The sequence below is a fragment of the Mus caroli genome, unplaced genomic scaffold (genome assembly GCF_978045245.1).
Source record: "Mus caroli unplaced genomic scaffold, Mus_caroli_1 scaffold_7, whole genome shotgun sequence".
Lineage (NCBI taxonomy): Eukaryota > Metazoa > Chordata > Mammalia > Rodentia > Muridae > Mus > Mus caroli.
This window is the reverse complement of record NW_028227262.1, coordinates 91,740,922-91,757,976: the sequence shown is the minus strand read 5'-3', so window position 1 is coordinate 91,757,976 and position 17,055 is coordinate 91,740,922. Positions and strand designations below refer to the sequence as shown.

At 37.1% G+C, this 17,055-nt stretch overlaps 1 protein-coding gene across 1 annotated transcript; it reads left to right on the top strand.

The window, feature by feature from the left end:
• Positions 1 to 10,441: 10,441 nt before the first annotated feature.
• On the top strand, positions 10,442 to 16,847 carry LOC110288043 (vomeronasal type-1 receptor 90-like). The gene is made up of 4 exons (XM_021154500.2): positions 10,442 to 10,818; positions 12,051 to 12,282; positions 15,018 to 15,120; positions 15,356 to 16,847. The coding sequence occupies exon 4, from the start codon at positions 15,407 to 15,409 to the stop codon at positions 16,316 to 16,318; it is 912 nt and encodes a 303-aa protein (XP_021010159.1). The 5' UTR covers positions 10,442 to 10,818; positions 12,051 to 12,282; positions 15,018 to 15,120; positions 15,356 to 15,406; the 3' UTR covers positions 16,319 to 16,847.
• The last annotated feature ends 208 nt before the right edge of the window (positions 16,848 to 17,055 follow it).

The window sequence follows — 17,055 nt, the reverse complement described above, 5'->3', positions numbered from 1 at the left end:
AAGTTACTTATCAATCATGTTGTCTCATCCACATGCTATACCCTGAAGAAATGACACACCTTCAATCTATATATAACCTCCATAAACACCTGGTGTATTTCAAGAAGTGTAAGGAGTAGAAAAAGAAGAAAGAAAACCCTGAGTTTCAGTGTGTTCTAACTTCGGTTTTTAGCCAATATACTGGCTACATCCTGCGAATCAATAAACAATTGCCCATATGTCCATTGTTTTTTCCATTCCAAGTATGGCTACATCCTGCGAATCAATAAACAATTGCACATGTGTCTATTGTTCTTTCCATTCCAAGTATATATCCATATGTAATTCCTGAAGTTCTATATAAGTTCTCTCATTTATGTCTTCCATGATTGTTCCAAAAAGAACCTGTAATGCTGTAAGCTGTCTACTTCTGATTTTACATAGTGTGCAGCAAACCAGGCTGTGGTTGTTTGAATATGTTTTGCCCAGGGAATGGCACTATTAGGAGGTGTGGCCTTGCTGGAGGAAGTTGGCCACGGTGGGAGTGGACTTTGAGACTTTCCTCCTAACCATGTGGATATCAGTCTTCTAGCTGCCTTTGAGACAAGAGGTAGAACTCTCAGTTCCTCCTGCTCCATGCCTGTATGCTGCAGTGGTTCCCATTATAATGATAATGGACTGAACTTCTGAACCTGTAACCTAGCTCCAGTTAAGTGCTTTTTCTTATAAGAGTTGCCTTGGTCATGGTATCTTTGAACAGAAATCAAAACTTAATTGACTCAGGCCTTCATCTTTTCCATTCATCTGATCATAAGTCACACCCATAATGCCATCAGTGGATGTTTGGAGACAAAATACATTTTAACAGGTGTAGAATCACAGACATTTTCTATTACTTGTGGCCTCAGAACCTGCCATGACTTACCATATGTACAGTACTTGCAGTTGATGATGGATTGCTATTATGCACATCCAACTTCATAACTTGGGTATTCAGATAACACCAAGCTTATATGGACAGTTAGAACCACATGGTAATGTCATGGATCACAGTCAATTGTTCATATTCTTCTAAGGTTCAATAACAGGCCAAGTGCTGTCCTTCAAAGGGAGCCTATTGGCCTCCAGATGATGGTAGATACTTGATCACACATTCTAAGGGATTTTATTGTGAATCACATATATGGCCTGTCAAGGATCCAAACAAGATCCCTATCTACTACTGAAACCTCAGGTAAATTGAGTCTGTTAGTTTTTTTGGCCCTCATGGAAAGCAGCCTATAACATAGTATGGACTTGTTGAAGAGTCTTCTCTTATTGCAATACTATTCAAAGCTAGCAGTTTTCCAAAGTCCTTTGTATAAAGGCCAGAGGAAAGCATTCAAGTGACAAATGTGCTGTCCCCAGAATCTATATAGGCCCAGTAAACATTCTGTTTCTTTCCTGTTATTAAGAGGGAGTAGGTGAAGCCACTTACATTCTACCTTAGAAGTGATATTGCTACATGAATCATAGCACTGGATTCCTAGAAATTGCACTGAGATAGAAAGTGCTTGAATTTTGGGTGGAATTATTTTCCAGTCTTCCAATGTGCATGTGTTTTATTCTTTTGTTTTAAATTTTTAATATTTTTTTATTACATATTTTCCTCAATTACATTTCCAATGCTATCCCAAAAGTCCCCCATAGCACCCCCCACTTCCCTACCCACCCATTCCCATTCTTTTGGCCCTGGCATTCCCCTATATTGGGGCATATAAAGTTTGCAAGTCCAATGGGCCTCTCTTTCCAGTGATGACCGACTAGGCCATCTTTCGATACATATGCAGCTAGAGACAAGAGCTCTGGGGTTCTGGTTAGTACATCATGTTGTTCCAACAATAGGGTTGCAGATCCCTTTAGCTCCTTGGGTACTTTCTCTAGCTTCTCCATTGGGAGCCCTGTGATACATCCAATAGCTGACTGTGAGCATCCACTCCTGTGTTTGCTAGGCCCCGGCATGGTCTCACAAGAGACAGCTATATTTGGGTCCTTTCAGCAAAACCTTGCTAGTGTATGCAATGGTGTCAGCGTTTAGAAGCTGATTATGGGATGGATCCCTGGATACGGCAGTCTCTAAATGGTCCATCCTTTCATCACAGCTACGAACTTTGTCTCTGTAACTCCTTCCCTAGGTGTTTTGTTCCCAATTCTAAGAAGGGGCACAGTGTCCACACTTTGGTCTTCATTCTTCTTGAGTTTCATGCGTTTACCAAATTGTATCTTATATCTTGGGTATCCTAAGTTTTGGGCTAATATCCACTTATCAGTGAATACATATTGTGTGAGTTCCTTTGTGATTGTGTTACCTCACTCAAGATGATGCCCTCCAGGTCCATCCATTTGGCTAGGAATTTGATCAATTCATTCTTTTTAATAGCTGAGTAGTACTCCATTGTGTAAATGTACCATAATTTCTGTATCCATTCCTCTGTTGAGGGGCATCTGGGTTCTTTCCAGCTTCTGGCTATTATAAATAAGGCTGCTATGAACATAGTGGAGCATGTGTCCTTCTTACCAGTTGGGACATCTTCTGGATATATGCCCAGGAGAGGTATTGCTGGATCCTCCGGTAGTACTATGTCCAATTTTCTGAGGAACTGCCAGACTGATTTCCAGAGTGGTTGTACAAGCTTGCAATCCCACCAACAATGGAGGAGTGTTCCTCTTTCTCCACATCCTCGCCAGCATCTGCTGTCACCTGAATTTTTGATCTTAGCCATTCTGACTGGTGTGAGGTGGAATCTCAGGGTTGTTTTGATTTGCATTTCCCTGATGATTAAGGATGTTGAACATTTTTTCAGGTGCTTCTCTGCCATTCGGTATTCCTCAGGTGAGAATTCTTTGTTCAGTACTGAGCCCCGTTTTTTCATGGTGTTATTTGACTTTCTGGAGTCCACCTTCTTGAGCTCTTTATATATATTGGATATTAGTCTCTTAACTGATTTAGGATAGGTAAAGATCCTTTCCCAATCTGTTGGTGTTTTTTTTTTTTTTTTGTCTTATTGATGTTGTCTTTTGCCTTGCAGAAGCTTCGCAGTATCATGAGGTCCCACTTGTCAATTCTCAATATTACAGCACAAGCCATTGCTGTTCTATTCAAGAATTTTCCCTTGTGCCCATATATTCTAGGCTTTTCCCCACTTTCTCCTCTATAAGTTTCAGTGTCTCTGGTTTTATGTGAAGTTCCTTGATCCACTTAGACTTGACCTTAGTACAAGGAGATAGGAATGGATCGATTTGCATTCTTCTACATGTTAACAACCAGTTGTGCCAGCACCATTTGTTGAAAATGCTTTCTTTCTTCCACTGGATGGTTTTAGCTCCCTTGTCAAAGATCAAGTGACCATAGGTGTGTGGGTTCATTTCTGGGTCTTCAATTCTGTTCCATTGGTCTACTTGTCTGTCATTATACCAGTACCATGTAGTTTTTAATTACAATTGCTCTGTACTAAAGCTTTAGGCCCAACCATGGTGATTCCATCATAGGTTCTTTTATCCTTGAGAATACTTTTTGCTATCCTAGGTTTTTTGTTATTCCAGATGAATTTGCAGATTGCACTTTCTAATTCGTTGAAGAATTGATTTGGAATTTTGATGGGGATTGCATTGAATCTGTAGATTGCTTTTGGCAAGATAGCCATTTTTACAATGTTGATCCTGCCAATCCATGAGCATGGGAGATCTTTCCATCTTCTGAGATCTTCTATAATTTCTTTCTTCAGAGACTTGAAGTTTTTATTATACAGATCTTTCACTTCCTTAGTTAGAGTCACGCCAAGATATTTTATATTATTTGTGACTATTAAGAAGGGTATTGTTTCCCTAATTTCTTTCTCAGCCTGTTTATTCTTTGTGTAGAGAAAGGCCATTGATTTGTTTGAGTTAATTTTATATCCAGATACTTCACCGAAGCTGTTTATCAGGTTTAGGAGTTCTCTGGTGGAATTTTTAGGGTCACTTATATATACTATCATATCATCTGCAAAAAGTGATATTTTGACTTCATCTTTTCCAATTTGTAAACCTTTGATCTCCTTTTGTTGTTGAATTGCTCCGGCTAGGACTTCAAGTACAATGTTGAATAGGTATGGAGAAAGTGGACAGCCTTGTCTAGTCCCTGATTTTAGAGGGATTGCTTCAAGCTTCTCACCATTTACTTTGATGTTGGCTACTGGTTTGCAGTGGATTGCTTTTATCATGTTTAGGTATGGGCCTTGAATTCCTGATCTTTCCAAGACTTTTATCATGAATGGGTGTTGGATCTTGTCAAATGCTTTTTCCACATCTAAAGAGGTGATCATGTGGTTTTTGTCTTTGAGTTTGTTTATATACTGGATTACATTGATGGATTTCCATATATTGAACCATCCCTGCATCCCTGGGATGAAACCTACTTGGTCAGGATGGATGATTGTTTTGATGTGTTCTTGGATTCGGTTAGCAAGAACTTTATTGAGGATTTTTGCATCAATATTCATAAGGGATATTGGTCTGAAGTTTTCTATCTTTGTTGGGTCTTTTTGTGGTTTAGGTATCAGAGTAATTGTGGCTTCATAGAATGAGTTGGGTAGAGTACCTTCTGTTTCTATTTTGTGGAATAGTTTGTGAAGAACTGGGATTAGATCTTCTTTGAAGGTCTGGTAGAACTCTGCACTAAACCCATCTGGTCCTGGGCTTTTTTTGGTTGGGAAACTATTAATGACTGCTTCTATTTCTTTGGGGGGATATAGGGCTGTTTAGATCATTAACCTGATCTTGATTCAACTTTGCTACCTGGTATCTGTCTAGGATCTTCTCCATTTCATTCAGGTTCTCCAGTTTTGTTGAGTGTAGCCTTTGGTAGAAGGATCTGATGGTGTTTTGGATGTCTTCAGGATCTGTTGTTATGTCTCCTTTTTCATTTCTGATTTTGTTAATTAGAATGCTTTCCCTGTGCCCTCTAGTGAGTCTGGCTAAGGGTTTATCTATCTTGTTGATTTTCTCAAAGAACCACCTCCTTGATTCGTTGGTTCTTTGAATAGTTCTTCTTGTTTCCACTTGGTTGATTTCGCCCCTGAGTGTGATTATTTACTGCTGTCTACTCCTCTTGGGTGAGTTTGCTTCCTTTTGTTCTAGTGCTTTTAGGTGTGTTGTCAAGCTGCTAATGTGTGCTCTCTCTAGTTTCTTTTTGGAGGCACTCAGAGCTATGAGTTTCCCTCTTAGAAATGCTTTCATTGCATCCCATAAGTTTGGGTATGTTGTGGCTTCATTTTCATTGAACTCTAAAAAGTCCTTAATTTCTTTCTTTATTCCTTCCTTGACCAAGGTATCATTGAGAAGAGTGTTGTTCAGTTTCCACGTGAATGTTGTCTTTCTATTATCTATTTTGTTATTGAAGATCATCCTTAGTCTATGGTGATCTGATAGGATGCATGGGACAATTTCAATATTTTTGAATCTGTTGAGGCCTGTTTTGTGACCAATTATGTGGTCAATTTTGGAGAAGGTACCATGAGGTGCTGAGAAGAAGGTATATCCTTTTGTTTTAGGATAGAATGTTCTGTATATATCTGCCAGATCCATTTGATTCATAACTTCTGTTAGTTTCCTGTGTCCCTCTTTAGTTTTTGTTTCCATGATCTGTCCACTGGTGAAAGTGGTGTGTTGAAGTCTCCCACTCTTATTGTATGAGGTGCAATGTGTGCTTTGAGATTTACTAAAGTTTCTTTAATGAATGTGGCTGCCTTTGTATTTGGAGCATAGATATTCAGGATTGATAGTTCCTCTTGGAGGATTTTACCTTTGATCAGTAGGAAGTGCCCCTCCCTGTCTTTTTTGATGACTTTGGGTTGGAAGTCAATCTTATCAGATATTAGAATGGCTACTATAGCTTGTTTCTTCAGACCATTTGCTGGGAAAATTGTTTTCCAGCCTTTCATTCTGAGGTAGTGTCTATCTTTTTCTCTGAGATGAGTTTCCTGTAGGCAGCAAAGTGTTGGGTCTTGTTTGTGTAGCCAGTTTGTTAGTCTATGTCTTTTTATCGGGGAGTTGAGTCCATTGATATTAAGAGATATTAAGGAAAAGTAATTGTTGTTTCCTGTTATTTTTGTTGTTAAAGTTGGCATTCTGTTCTTGTGGCTGTCTTCTTTTAGGTTTGTCGAGGGATTACCTCCTTGTTGTTTCTAGGGCATGGTTCCCGTCCTTGTGTTGGTTTTTTTCTGTTATTATCCTTTGAAGGGCTGGATTCGTGGAGAGATAATATGTGAATTTGGTTTTGTCGTGGAATACTTTGGTTTCTCCATCTATGGTAATTGAGAGTTTGGCTGGGTATAGTAGCCTGGGCTGTAATTTGTGTTCTTTTAGTTTCTGTATAACATCTGTCCAGGCTCTTATGGCTTTCATAGTCTCTGGTGAAAAATCTAGTGTAATTCTGATAGGCTTGCCTTTTTATGTTACTTGGCCTTTTTCTCTTACTGCTTTTAGTATTCTATCTTTATTTAGTGCGTTTGCTTTTCTGATTATTATGTGTCAGGATGTATTTCTTTTCTGGTCCAGTCTATTTGGAGTTCTGTAGGCTTCTTGTATGTTCATGGGCATCTCTTTCTTTAGATTTGGGAAGTTTTCTTCTATAATTTTGTTGAAGATGTTTCCTGGTCCTTTACTTTGAAAATCTTCATTCTCATCTACTCCTATTATCTGTAGGTTTGGTCTTCTCATTGTGTCCTGTATTTCCTGGATGTTTTGAGTTAGGATGTTTTTGCATTTTCCATTTTCCTTGATTTTTGTTCCGATGTTTTCTATGGAATCTTCTGCACCTGAGATTCTCTCTTCCATATCTGTATTCTGTTGCTGATGTTCGCATCTATGGTTCCAGATTTCTTTCCTAGGGTTTCTATCTCCAGTGTTGCCTCATTTTGGGTTTTCTTTATTGTGTCTACTTCCCTTTTTAGGTCTAGTATGGTTTTGTTCATTTCCATCATCTGTTTGGATGTGTTTTCCTGTTTTTACTTTAAGGACTTCTACCTGTTTGATGTGTTATCCTGTTTTTCTTTAAGGACTTGTAACTCTTTATCAATGTTCTCCTGTAATTCTTTAAGTGAGTTATTAAAGTTCTTCTTGATGTCCTCTACCATCATCATGAGATATGCTTTTAAATCCAGGTCTAGCTTTTCAGGTGTGTTGGGGTGCCCTGGACTGAGCAAAGTGGGAGTGCTGGGTTCTGATGATGGTGAGTGGTCTTGGTATCTGTTAGTAAGATTCTTACGTTTACCTTTCGCCATCTGGTAATCTCTGGAGTTGTTATAGTTGTATCTGTTTAGAGATTGTTCTTCTGGTGATTCTGATTCACGTCTATCAGCAGACCTGGGAGACAGGCTCTCTCCTCTGAGTTTCAGTGGTTAGAGCACTCTCTGCTGACAAGCTCTCCTCTTAAAGGGAAGGTGTACAGATATCTGGTGTTTGGACCTCCTCCTGGCCAAAGAAGAAGGCCCAAAATAGGACCTTTCCCAGATGCTGTGTTGCTTAGGCAGGTCACAGAAGCTGTCAGCTTCTGTGGTGCACACTCTCACCTGTGCAGACTAAGTTCCTAAGTTCGGTGGAGTCCCGGATCCAAGATGGCACTCCCTGCTCCTGAGGCAGAGCGCTCCCGTTTAGGGCAGACCACTGTCCTCCGGCTGGGAGGGTGCCAGATGTCTGGGGCCCCAAAAGGGTGCTGCCTCAGCGGCTCTGTGGCTCCCGCCTATCCCTGAAGCTGTCTGCCTCTGTGGTGCACACTCTCACCTGTGCAGACTAAGTTCCTAAGTTCTGCGGAGTCCAGGATCCAAGATGGCGCTTCCGTGCAGGGCGGACCACTGTCCTCTGGCTGGGAGGGTGCCGGATGTCTGCAGCCCCAAAAGGGTGCTGCCTCAGAGGCTCTGTGGCTCCTGCCTGCCCCAGAAGCTGTCTGCCTCTGTGGTGCACACTCTCACCTGTACAGACTAAGTTCCTAATTTCGGTGGAGTCCAGGATCCAAGATGGCGCTCCTGTGCAGGGCGGACCACTGTCCTCTGGCTGGGAGGGTACCGGATGTCTGCGGCCCCAAAAGGGTGCTTCCTCAGCGGCTCTGTGGCTCCCACCTGTCCCAGAAGCTGTCTGCCTCTGTGGTGCCATGTTTTATTCTTAAGATCCAGAATGTTGCTTCTGCCTGCTCATCTGGTCCAAGCCACCTACTGCCATCAATGTAGAGAACTAGCATATCTTGAGGAAGATGCAGGGAGTTATGATCCATTTAAAATAACTTGTGATATATGGCTGGCAAATTACTCTACTTTGTAGTAGAAATATAAAGTTTTGCTCCTGGCATTGCCAAATGAAAACACATTGCTTTTGTTGAGTCTGATGATCAAGTATTTTTAAAAGTGTTGGTGAGGTCACTATCAGCTTATAGACGTCACGAAAAACATTAATTGCCTGAAGAAAATAAATCAAATCTTCCAGATCAAGTGCAATTGGAGACACTTCCACACATCAACAGTCATTCTCCATGAACAAATTCTCTACCCGAATTTTCCAACTGTTTTTTTTTCTTCTATAGGCCAAATAAAGTATACTGAGATATGGGAATAACCATTACCTGTGCACCTTTTTAATGTTTGATATTGCCATTGATTTCTGTTATCCCTGTGGGGATGTTATCTATTTTGGCAGACATTTGGATAGTGTTTCCTTCTTTCATCCTGGTTCCATTTGACTGGAGTACTCTTGCCTATTACTTTACTCAAAGTTGGTGCCAGTCTTTAAAACTGGATGAGTTTCTAGTAGGCAGCAGACAGCTGTGTTTTGGTTATAGATCCATTCATTCACTCTCTGTGTTTTATGTGGAGAATTGAGGCCATTCATGTTTGAATTATGTGTGTGTGTTAGTTTTGATCACTATGTTGATTTTTGGTGTTGTGATCTTAGTGGCCGTTTTTGTTTTGATAATTATGGCTTCATATTTTTCTTCACTCACTCTGCTGTGTTAATTCTTCTCTTCAGTTCCATATAATGCTTACTGTATTACTTTAGGTTTAGTTTGTGGAATATAATTTTTTACATTGTCTGTATTGTGGAAAAGTGTTCTTCATTCATAGAAGTAGTACTGGTGGGCATACCATTTTAGATTGGTTCTCATTAAGGACTTGGTATGTATTGCTGCAGGCTCTTCTGGATTTAAAAGCTCACCTTGAGGAATCCTGTTTCCATTGTTTTCCTGGAAATAGGGAAATTCACCTTTCTATTTGATGGGTTTCATTTATTTGTGTCTTACATTTTTTTCTTAGAGCTTTCAATTCTCCATTTTTTTGGGGGGGCTTTGTTTTCTTTTTTATATACTTAGTGTTTTAAGTATAAGATGCTTGAATTTTTTTTTTTTTGTGCTCTTGGCTTTTTCTTGCATTTTGTGGGCTTCTTAAATTATACTGTTGTGTCTTAGGGGTAGTTTTCTTTTTATGATCTTATTGAATTTCCTGTGTTTGCCATTTACTTGAAATTCTTCTCTGTCACCTTGAAGATTTGATTTATTTTATAGTGTCCCACATACACAATACTTTCTAGGCATACACTCTGCCAAGTGCGCTACAATTTTAACCACACAATCAGATTTCTGTTGATAATACAAGTCATATTACCTCATGTGTGTTCTCTGTAAGAAAAATCCTTTACCCTTAGTGTCTTTGGAGGAGGTCACATTTTTCTAATTTTCTCAAAAGAGCTGTTAATTTCTAGGTGAGACACTGAATGCACTGTCATGAAAGTATGGAGAGTATTATGAAGGCTTTCGAAACATGAAGGATGCCTTGGGGAATCTAAATTGTTTTTATACTTTTTTTATTTTATTTTTTTTTTCTGGGAGAAAAGCACAAAATTTATTTAGTCTATGTCTCACAGTATGTCAGAAAATAGATCAGATATGAAAAATATGCATCATTTAAACAGGAAAGGAGATGCAATTCAACCTGCTTAATCCTAACTGTTCAAAGTAAAAAAGCCCACAGGGCTTATAATACTTTTTTTAAATGGGATGTTATTATTCTTCCTTTTTTGTTCACAATGACTGGGAACAGTTAATCCACATACTCAGTTATTGCCTGCAGAGGATATCTCACACTTGGGAAACACAAGGCTCAGCTGTATCTATTCTACTGTTCTCCTGGAATTAGGGAAGTTCACTTTTCCTTTTGATGGTACCGCTTTGTAACAATGTCGAGGTAAAAAAAAAAAAAAAATGCCTTCTCCAGATGACACGATAACGGTGGGTCTAGAGGGAGATAAGCTGATGGCATTTTTCCATATAACTACTTCTTAGGACCTCCTTCTACAAGGATGCTTATGGGCAGTGCACACGGTGAGTTTTGTTTTTGTTTTGTTTTTAAATTCTCTTCATTATAGTGAGAGCAGTAGGTGGCAGAATGAAGCAGGAGTCTTTAACAAATGATTAGAGAATTTTCTGCTTACAATTTTACTTTTGAGCTATATTGTATTTTAAGTAAACCAGAGATAAGAATGTTAGTGTAATGATTAATAAAAATACAGATTTAAGTCAGTTTGATCTCTTCTATGTGACAGTAGACAGGTTATAGCAAATGGATGGATAGAGACAGGAAAAGCTAATAAGCTGAAGATGACCATTGAGCATTATATATTAAATAAAAACATAATGACACCCATTAATTTTTACAATTAATCTATACTGACATATACTTAAAAAGTAACTCTATCTCAACCGTCTAAGTAGCCTGTCTGATAGAGGATTGTTTTGACTGTGTGTTCTAAGAATTCTAAGATCATGGTTCCATTTAGGTAAGTCCACATTTGTTAGGTTTCCATCCCTGTAACAAAACACTTGAGCTGTCTTAGTGAGTGAATACCAAATGACAACCATTTAGTGTTTTGCATGGGTCGATTTTAATATTGATGCATTTGAATTGTATTCTGTATTTTTCCATTTTACTCTTTTCTGAAGATACTGTCTGTATGCATTTATTATATAAAATTTAAGCCATGAATATAGAACAAGAACTAACTAATATATTTTTATCACTAATGTTTTAGTGTGTTACATTTACATATATTGATGTATTCTGAGGAAATTTTCAATTAATGACATTTTAAAGCATAAAGCCCTCTTAACCGCATATAAATTTTAAATGTTTTACATAGATTTGTTTAATCTATTGCAATAATTTCTTATAAAGTAGACATTTTATAGGCACTTCAAAAATATTTGGAAATCTCTCCTCATTTGTTAAATGCTTTTAAAGTTATCCTTACATAAGTTTAATTTTCAGTAGGATTTAGTCATTTATTTAAATGTATTCCTTTTTCTTATTTCAGGTTTTACTAAATTGATACTTGTAGCATTGAAGCTGATTAATATTGAATAAGGTTTTCTTTAGCAGTGAGAAATATATTTATAATTCTTGAATAGTATAAATTATTTAAACTCAAAATCACTAAGGTTTTCTCTAACAGTAACAAAATACAATTGCTTGCTAAAATTAACTTACACACACACACACACACACACACACACACACACACACAGAGCCAAGTAATATAAGTGTAAATGAGGAATATCAAAAGTCAATTTTTATTTTCCTGGAATACCAGGTACTAATGTGTAGGGGATTAAAATGGAAAATGCAGACAGGAGTGGTTGCACACAACTGCCTAGAGTATCAACATCATAAAAACCAGTTATCAGAAACATGAGTTTATGTTTGCAAAGATTGCAGAATTTTCACTTTGTTTTGAATAATTTACTGTAAAACTCTGCACTGGTACACTATACTGGACCATTTTGGTTCTGACCAGATCATTCAGAAAATAGAGAACATACCTCCATTTTTCTTCATGTTCATTTCATTTTATGAACATATTTGATATGACCCTCAGTTTTTCACTCAAGTGATCTAAATGTATTTATCAGTAATAAACAGTAGCAGCACCAGAACACATCATACTTGTGATCTATTCTAAGACATTGTCTTCCAATAGTTTCATTCTCCCTCTTTCTCTCCCTGTCTTTCCAGTGAACACTCATATCTTTCCCAAACTCATGTCATGGAACTTGTGATGAAGCTCTGGGTATGACTGCTTCCCCATTCTCTCTGCAGTCACATTCTTGCTGCTGCTGCTTCATCTTAAGAGAACTGGCTTTTAACTTAGATTATAAAATTCAACATCTTGTAGCTTCAGTTACTCCTGTGCTAAATTTAATTTCCGAATAAGAATTCCTGCATTTAAATTATTTTAGACTATCGGGTAAGAGCTATAAATTACCACTTTATTAAAAATATTAAAGATTCTTGCTGGCATTCTATATATTATAAAGTTTTCATGTAACTAATTTTGATACCAAGTTCTCTCTCTTTCTGGGATTTCTAAAAACGTGTTTGTGTTGTGACAGTGGCCAGACATCAGCCAACAATTTCACTGGTCACCTGAAAGTCACCTATTCACTTAAATGCCTCTCTGAGCAGTCATACAGCTTATAGGTCATTACTCACCAAATGTAACACTTAAAATGAAAATGATACTTTTGATTTACTATACTTTTATGTTTCCTATATTATTAAATCTTCAGAAACAAAGATCACTATATGTGCATAAAACAAACTGTTCTAGAATCAAATATTGTGATAATGAAGATGTAGAGTGAGAGTGTAGAGCTGTGCAAGAAGACACTTTTCTTCTCTCTCTCTCTCTCTCTCTCTCTCTCTCTCTCTCTCTCTCTCTCTCTCTCTCTCATGCTTCTTCATACACATGCCTGCAGACTGCTTAGTCTTTTAGTCAATTTAATAGTCATGGCTTCTCCACTACTATAAATGTTTATTGGTATACTATTGGTTTTAGTACTTACAACTAAATATTGCAACTTAAACTAATGTGGATGCCATCAAAACTGAAATTTTCTTTTAAAATAAAAGATGGGTTTTCTCAGTATATATTCCTGTTACCAAACCAGTTTACTCATGATAGCCATGGTCTCTTTTCACCAACCCTTAGCTTCAGTGATTATCAAATCCAAATGCCAATTTAAGAATTAGAAGGTGTGTTTTTTCCTGTATGGGATATATATTTACAAAGCAATGTTTATGAAATATAGAGATTGAAGTGCATATGTTTGGGATAATAAAAACATTTACATTATTATCTTCTACCTATTATATTAACATCTTTTATATTAATTATCATACTTGTGAATCTTAATAAATTATTGAAGTATAATTAATAATAAATTATTATATGAATATGGTTTGTCTATTTGTAGGTTTGAAACTAGAATCGTACTACAATTCTTACATTTTGCAGACTAAGGCATGAATTAAGAATTTTCCTGGAGCTTTATTTATCTCTCTATATATATATATGTATATTTTGCCTACATATAGTATCTGTGTACCTCTTGCTTTCCTGATAAGACAGAGTTTGTATCTTCTTCAACTTGAGTCACATATGGTCACAAGCCACCATGTCATTGCTGAGAATCAAACCTGGGTCTTTCCAAAAGCAAAACGTGCTCTTGACCTTTGAGCTACATCCACACCCTGCTTTCTGTAAAAAGCTCTGTATCCTGGAGCTTTTATAAATGTGCTCTTGACCTTTGAGCTACATCTCCACCCTGCTTTCTGTAAAAAGCTCTGTATCCTGGAGCTTTTATAAACAAGATACCACTGTGCACCTACTGTAAATGTCTGTTGGTGAGAGTGTTTGATGTTTGGTTTTGGTTATTGGGAGGAATCCATTTTTTTAAAGCTTTTCAGGAGCAAAATAGTGTAAAGATTAAAGTGTGACTTATGGTTTCATATTCATAGAAAAGATATAGGATGGTCTAAGGTACTATCTTTTGAATGATTCTACATATACATGCCTGTCTCTATATATGTAGAATATATGCCTGAACTTGAAAATATAATTGAACACTCTTTTCCTCACAAGAACCTGATTATAAAAATGATCTGATTCAGTGAAATCATTTTCGATTTCTCTATCTCTATCACAAGCTGATTTAAAGTAAGGAATTAAATTAATTCCATAATAAATTGATCCTGGTCACCAGGTCAAATAACTAACATAGGTACTAAATGTAAGACTGTTGAGTGAAACTGTGAAAAGTGTGTGGGTTCTGATGATGTATGGTAACAATGGGGACCTTGTTTTCCACTGCATGGGAAGGAATATGTTTTGAAACAGATATACACATACATTATTGCTACCTAGTTATCTTCAGTGTGTTTATGTTTGTCATACCTTGTTGATAATAGTGTTAATCTTAGCATCTCAAGTTCTTTCTTATTGGGTAGATGTATGTAACCTATAGGAACCTTCAAAACAATGAAAGTAATAGAGGAGCATTGACCATATATATAGGTGTGGGATAGAAGGAATAGAGAGCAGAACGGCAGGGTACAAATGATCTCAGCAGTGAACTAGGAAATGGCAGCTTCTCAGAGTGTGGAGGGAATATATACAGAAGAATGAGGTAGGGAGTTAAAATATCAACATAGATTTCTGAAAAGCCATAACTACTCTTTCTATTAACAAATTACACTGCCCTTCCAAAAAGGGAAAAAATACTATCTGCCTTGGTAGCTGGGACTTAGTTCTTTAAATCTGAAGTTTCATTAAAGGTCATGTGATGGGATCTACATTAGGAGAGGCCTAGGGCCATTTAGAACCACAATTAATGGTTATAGGGTGTAGAAATTAAACAAATAATCTCAAACTGTATCATCTTTTAAATTCATAATCTGCAGATGTAAGATTTCTTTGAAAAAGAATCATAAAAACAGATGGATTGAGAAATATATTTGGCAGATTAAAATAGTGGGATTACCATGAATTACCACTGCGATTGCATTAGAATTATGAGTTAAAGCATGGATAGTTGCAAACTAGAGAACAGTAAAATTGTAGAACATGATACTAAATCACCTGATATATTGGATTTCTTTGGAAAATATTTTCAGATTAGTATAACATTTATTCTTTTGCAGGAATATGATTCACATTCTATATTTATCACTACTATTGAATCTTTAACTACAAAAATGAGGCAATTAATTCAATAGGATTGGATTTCTAAGGCATGAGACTCAGGTATAGTACAGAGGCACTAAGTGAGTATTCTGTACAGATATGATTGTGATTGTATTTATTATATATACTTTTCTATATGTAAAGCACATGCATTGAAGTAATAGGAATATAGGCTATGTACATTCTGGAAGATCAAAAGTTAAAGAGTCATGATAGTCAAGAATTAGTATGAAAAATAAATGTTTATATAGTCAGTGTATCACAAACTTGATGTATGCTTTATTATTTTTTTCAGCTATATGAAATAAGCTTCCATTAATATCTTAAGAGAATACACTCTTCACTTATGTTCTCACTCAAGAATGTTCTTTATTTCCAAGCTGGGCTTGGAGTCCTGGCCAACATGTTTCTTATTTGTTTCTATATTTACATAATCCTAGGACCCAGACCTAAGCCCACAGACCTGATCTCCTGTCAACTGACCTTGGTTCACATAATGATGTTTCTCACTGGAGGGGATATTTGGCTTACAGACTTATTTGAGACACTGAACATTGAGAATGACATCAAGTGTAAGGCAACTTTTTACATAAGCAGGGTGATGAGAGGCCTCTCTATCTCTACCACCTGCCTCCTCAGTGTGTTCCAAGCTGTCACAATCAGTCCGAATACTACTTTTTTGGCAAAATTTAAACAAAAACTAAAAAATTACATGATATATGCTTTCTTATGTATGTGGTCTTTCAATTTGTCCTTCAGTAGTAACCGGATCTTCTTTGTTGGTGCTTACACCAATGTGAGTGAGACCAAACAGATGAAGGCTACTAAATACTGCTCACTCTTACCCATGAACAATATCATCAGAGGAGTTATTTTAACAGTGACAACTTCCAGAGATGTGTTTCTTGTAGGAGTCATGCTAACCACAAGCACGTACATGGTGATTATCTTGTCCAGACATCAGAGGCAATGCAAGCATCTTCATAGCATCAGCCACATGAGAGCCTCCCCTGAGAAAAGGGCCACCCAGACGATCTTGCTGCTGGTATTTTTCTTTGTGGTTATGTACTGGGTGGACTTCATCATTTCAACGACCTCATTCCTGTTATGGAGGTATGATCCAGTCATCCTGACTCTTCAGAAGTTTGTGATGAATGCCTATCCCACAATTACTCCTTTGGTACAAGTCAGTTTTGATAACAGAATAATAATTATGCTAAAAAACCTGCAGTCAAAACACTACCATCTATATTTTTAAAAATATGTTTTTGCTCTTCTTTCAAAACCTATTAATATTTTCTTATTTATATGTACAAGTGTTATGCTATAGTGCATGCCTGTGTGCATTCTCCTGTGCCCACAGAGGTGAGAAGATATCATGGCATCCCCTGGAACTTGACTTATAAAGAATCATCCTGAGTAGCGCCAGTTACTTTTTTCCCCAAAATACAGATTTTTAAAAAAAATTTTAATGTTTCAAGTAGCAAAGGAAAATTCTTCACATGATTTTAAATAAAGTATGTCCTATTACACATATACATTCTTTTGGCATTTCTGTTGTCAAGTAGTAGAGTGTTCTTAAATTAAGTGTACATAATCAGTTGATATTTCCACATAAATTCTCTTTTCCTTTTTACTTTATATAATAAATATTACTTTGATGCTCTGGTTACTCAAAAGAAGACTCTCATTGATATTCACTTTTTTTTCTTTCCTTTTTTCCTTTTTTCTTTTTTTATTGGATATTTTCTTTATTTACATTTCAAATGTTATCCCCTTTCCTAGTTTCCCCTCTGAAAATCACCTATTCCCTCCCTTCTCCCCTGCTCCCCAACCCACCCACTCCCATTTCATAGCCCAGGCATTCCCATATACAGGGGCATAGGACCTCCACAGGACCAGAGGCCTCTCCTCCCACTGATGACCTACTAGGCCATCCTTTGCTACATATGCAGCTAGAGTCATGAATCCCACCATGTGTTTTCTTTGATTGGT

Bases quoted from the DNA above. Each gene is read 5' to 3' on its own strand.
- LOC110288043 (XM_021154500.2), top strand. From the start codon at position 15,407: ATGTTCTCACTCAAGAATGTTCTTTATTTCCAAGCTGGGCTTGGAGTC.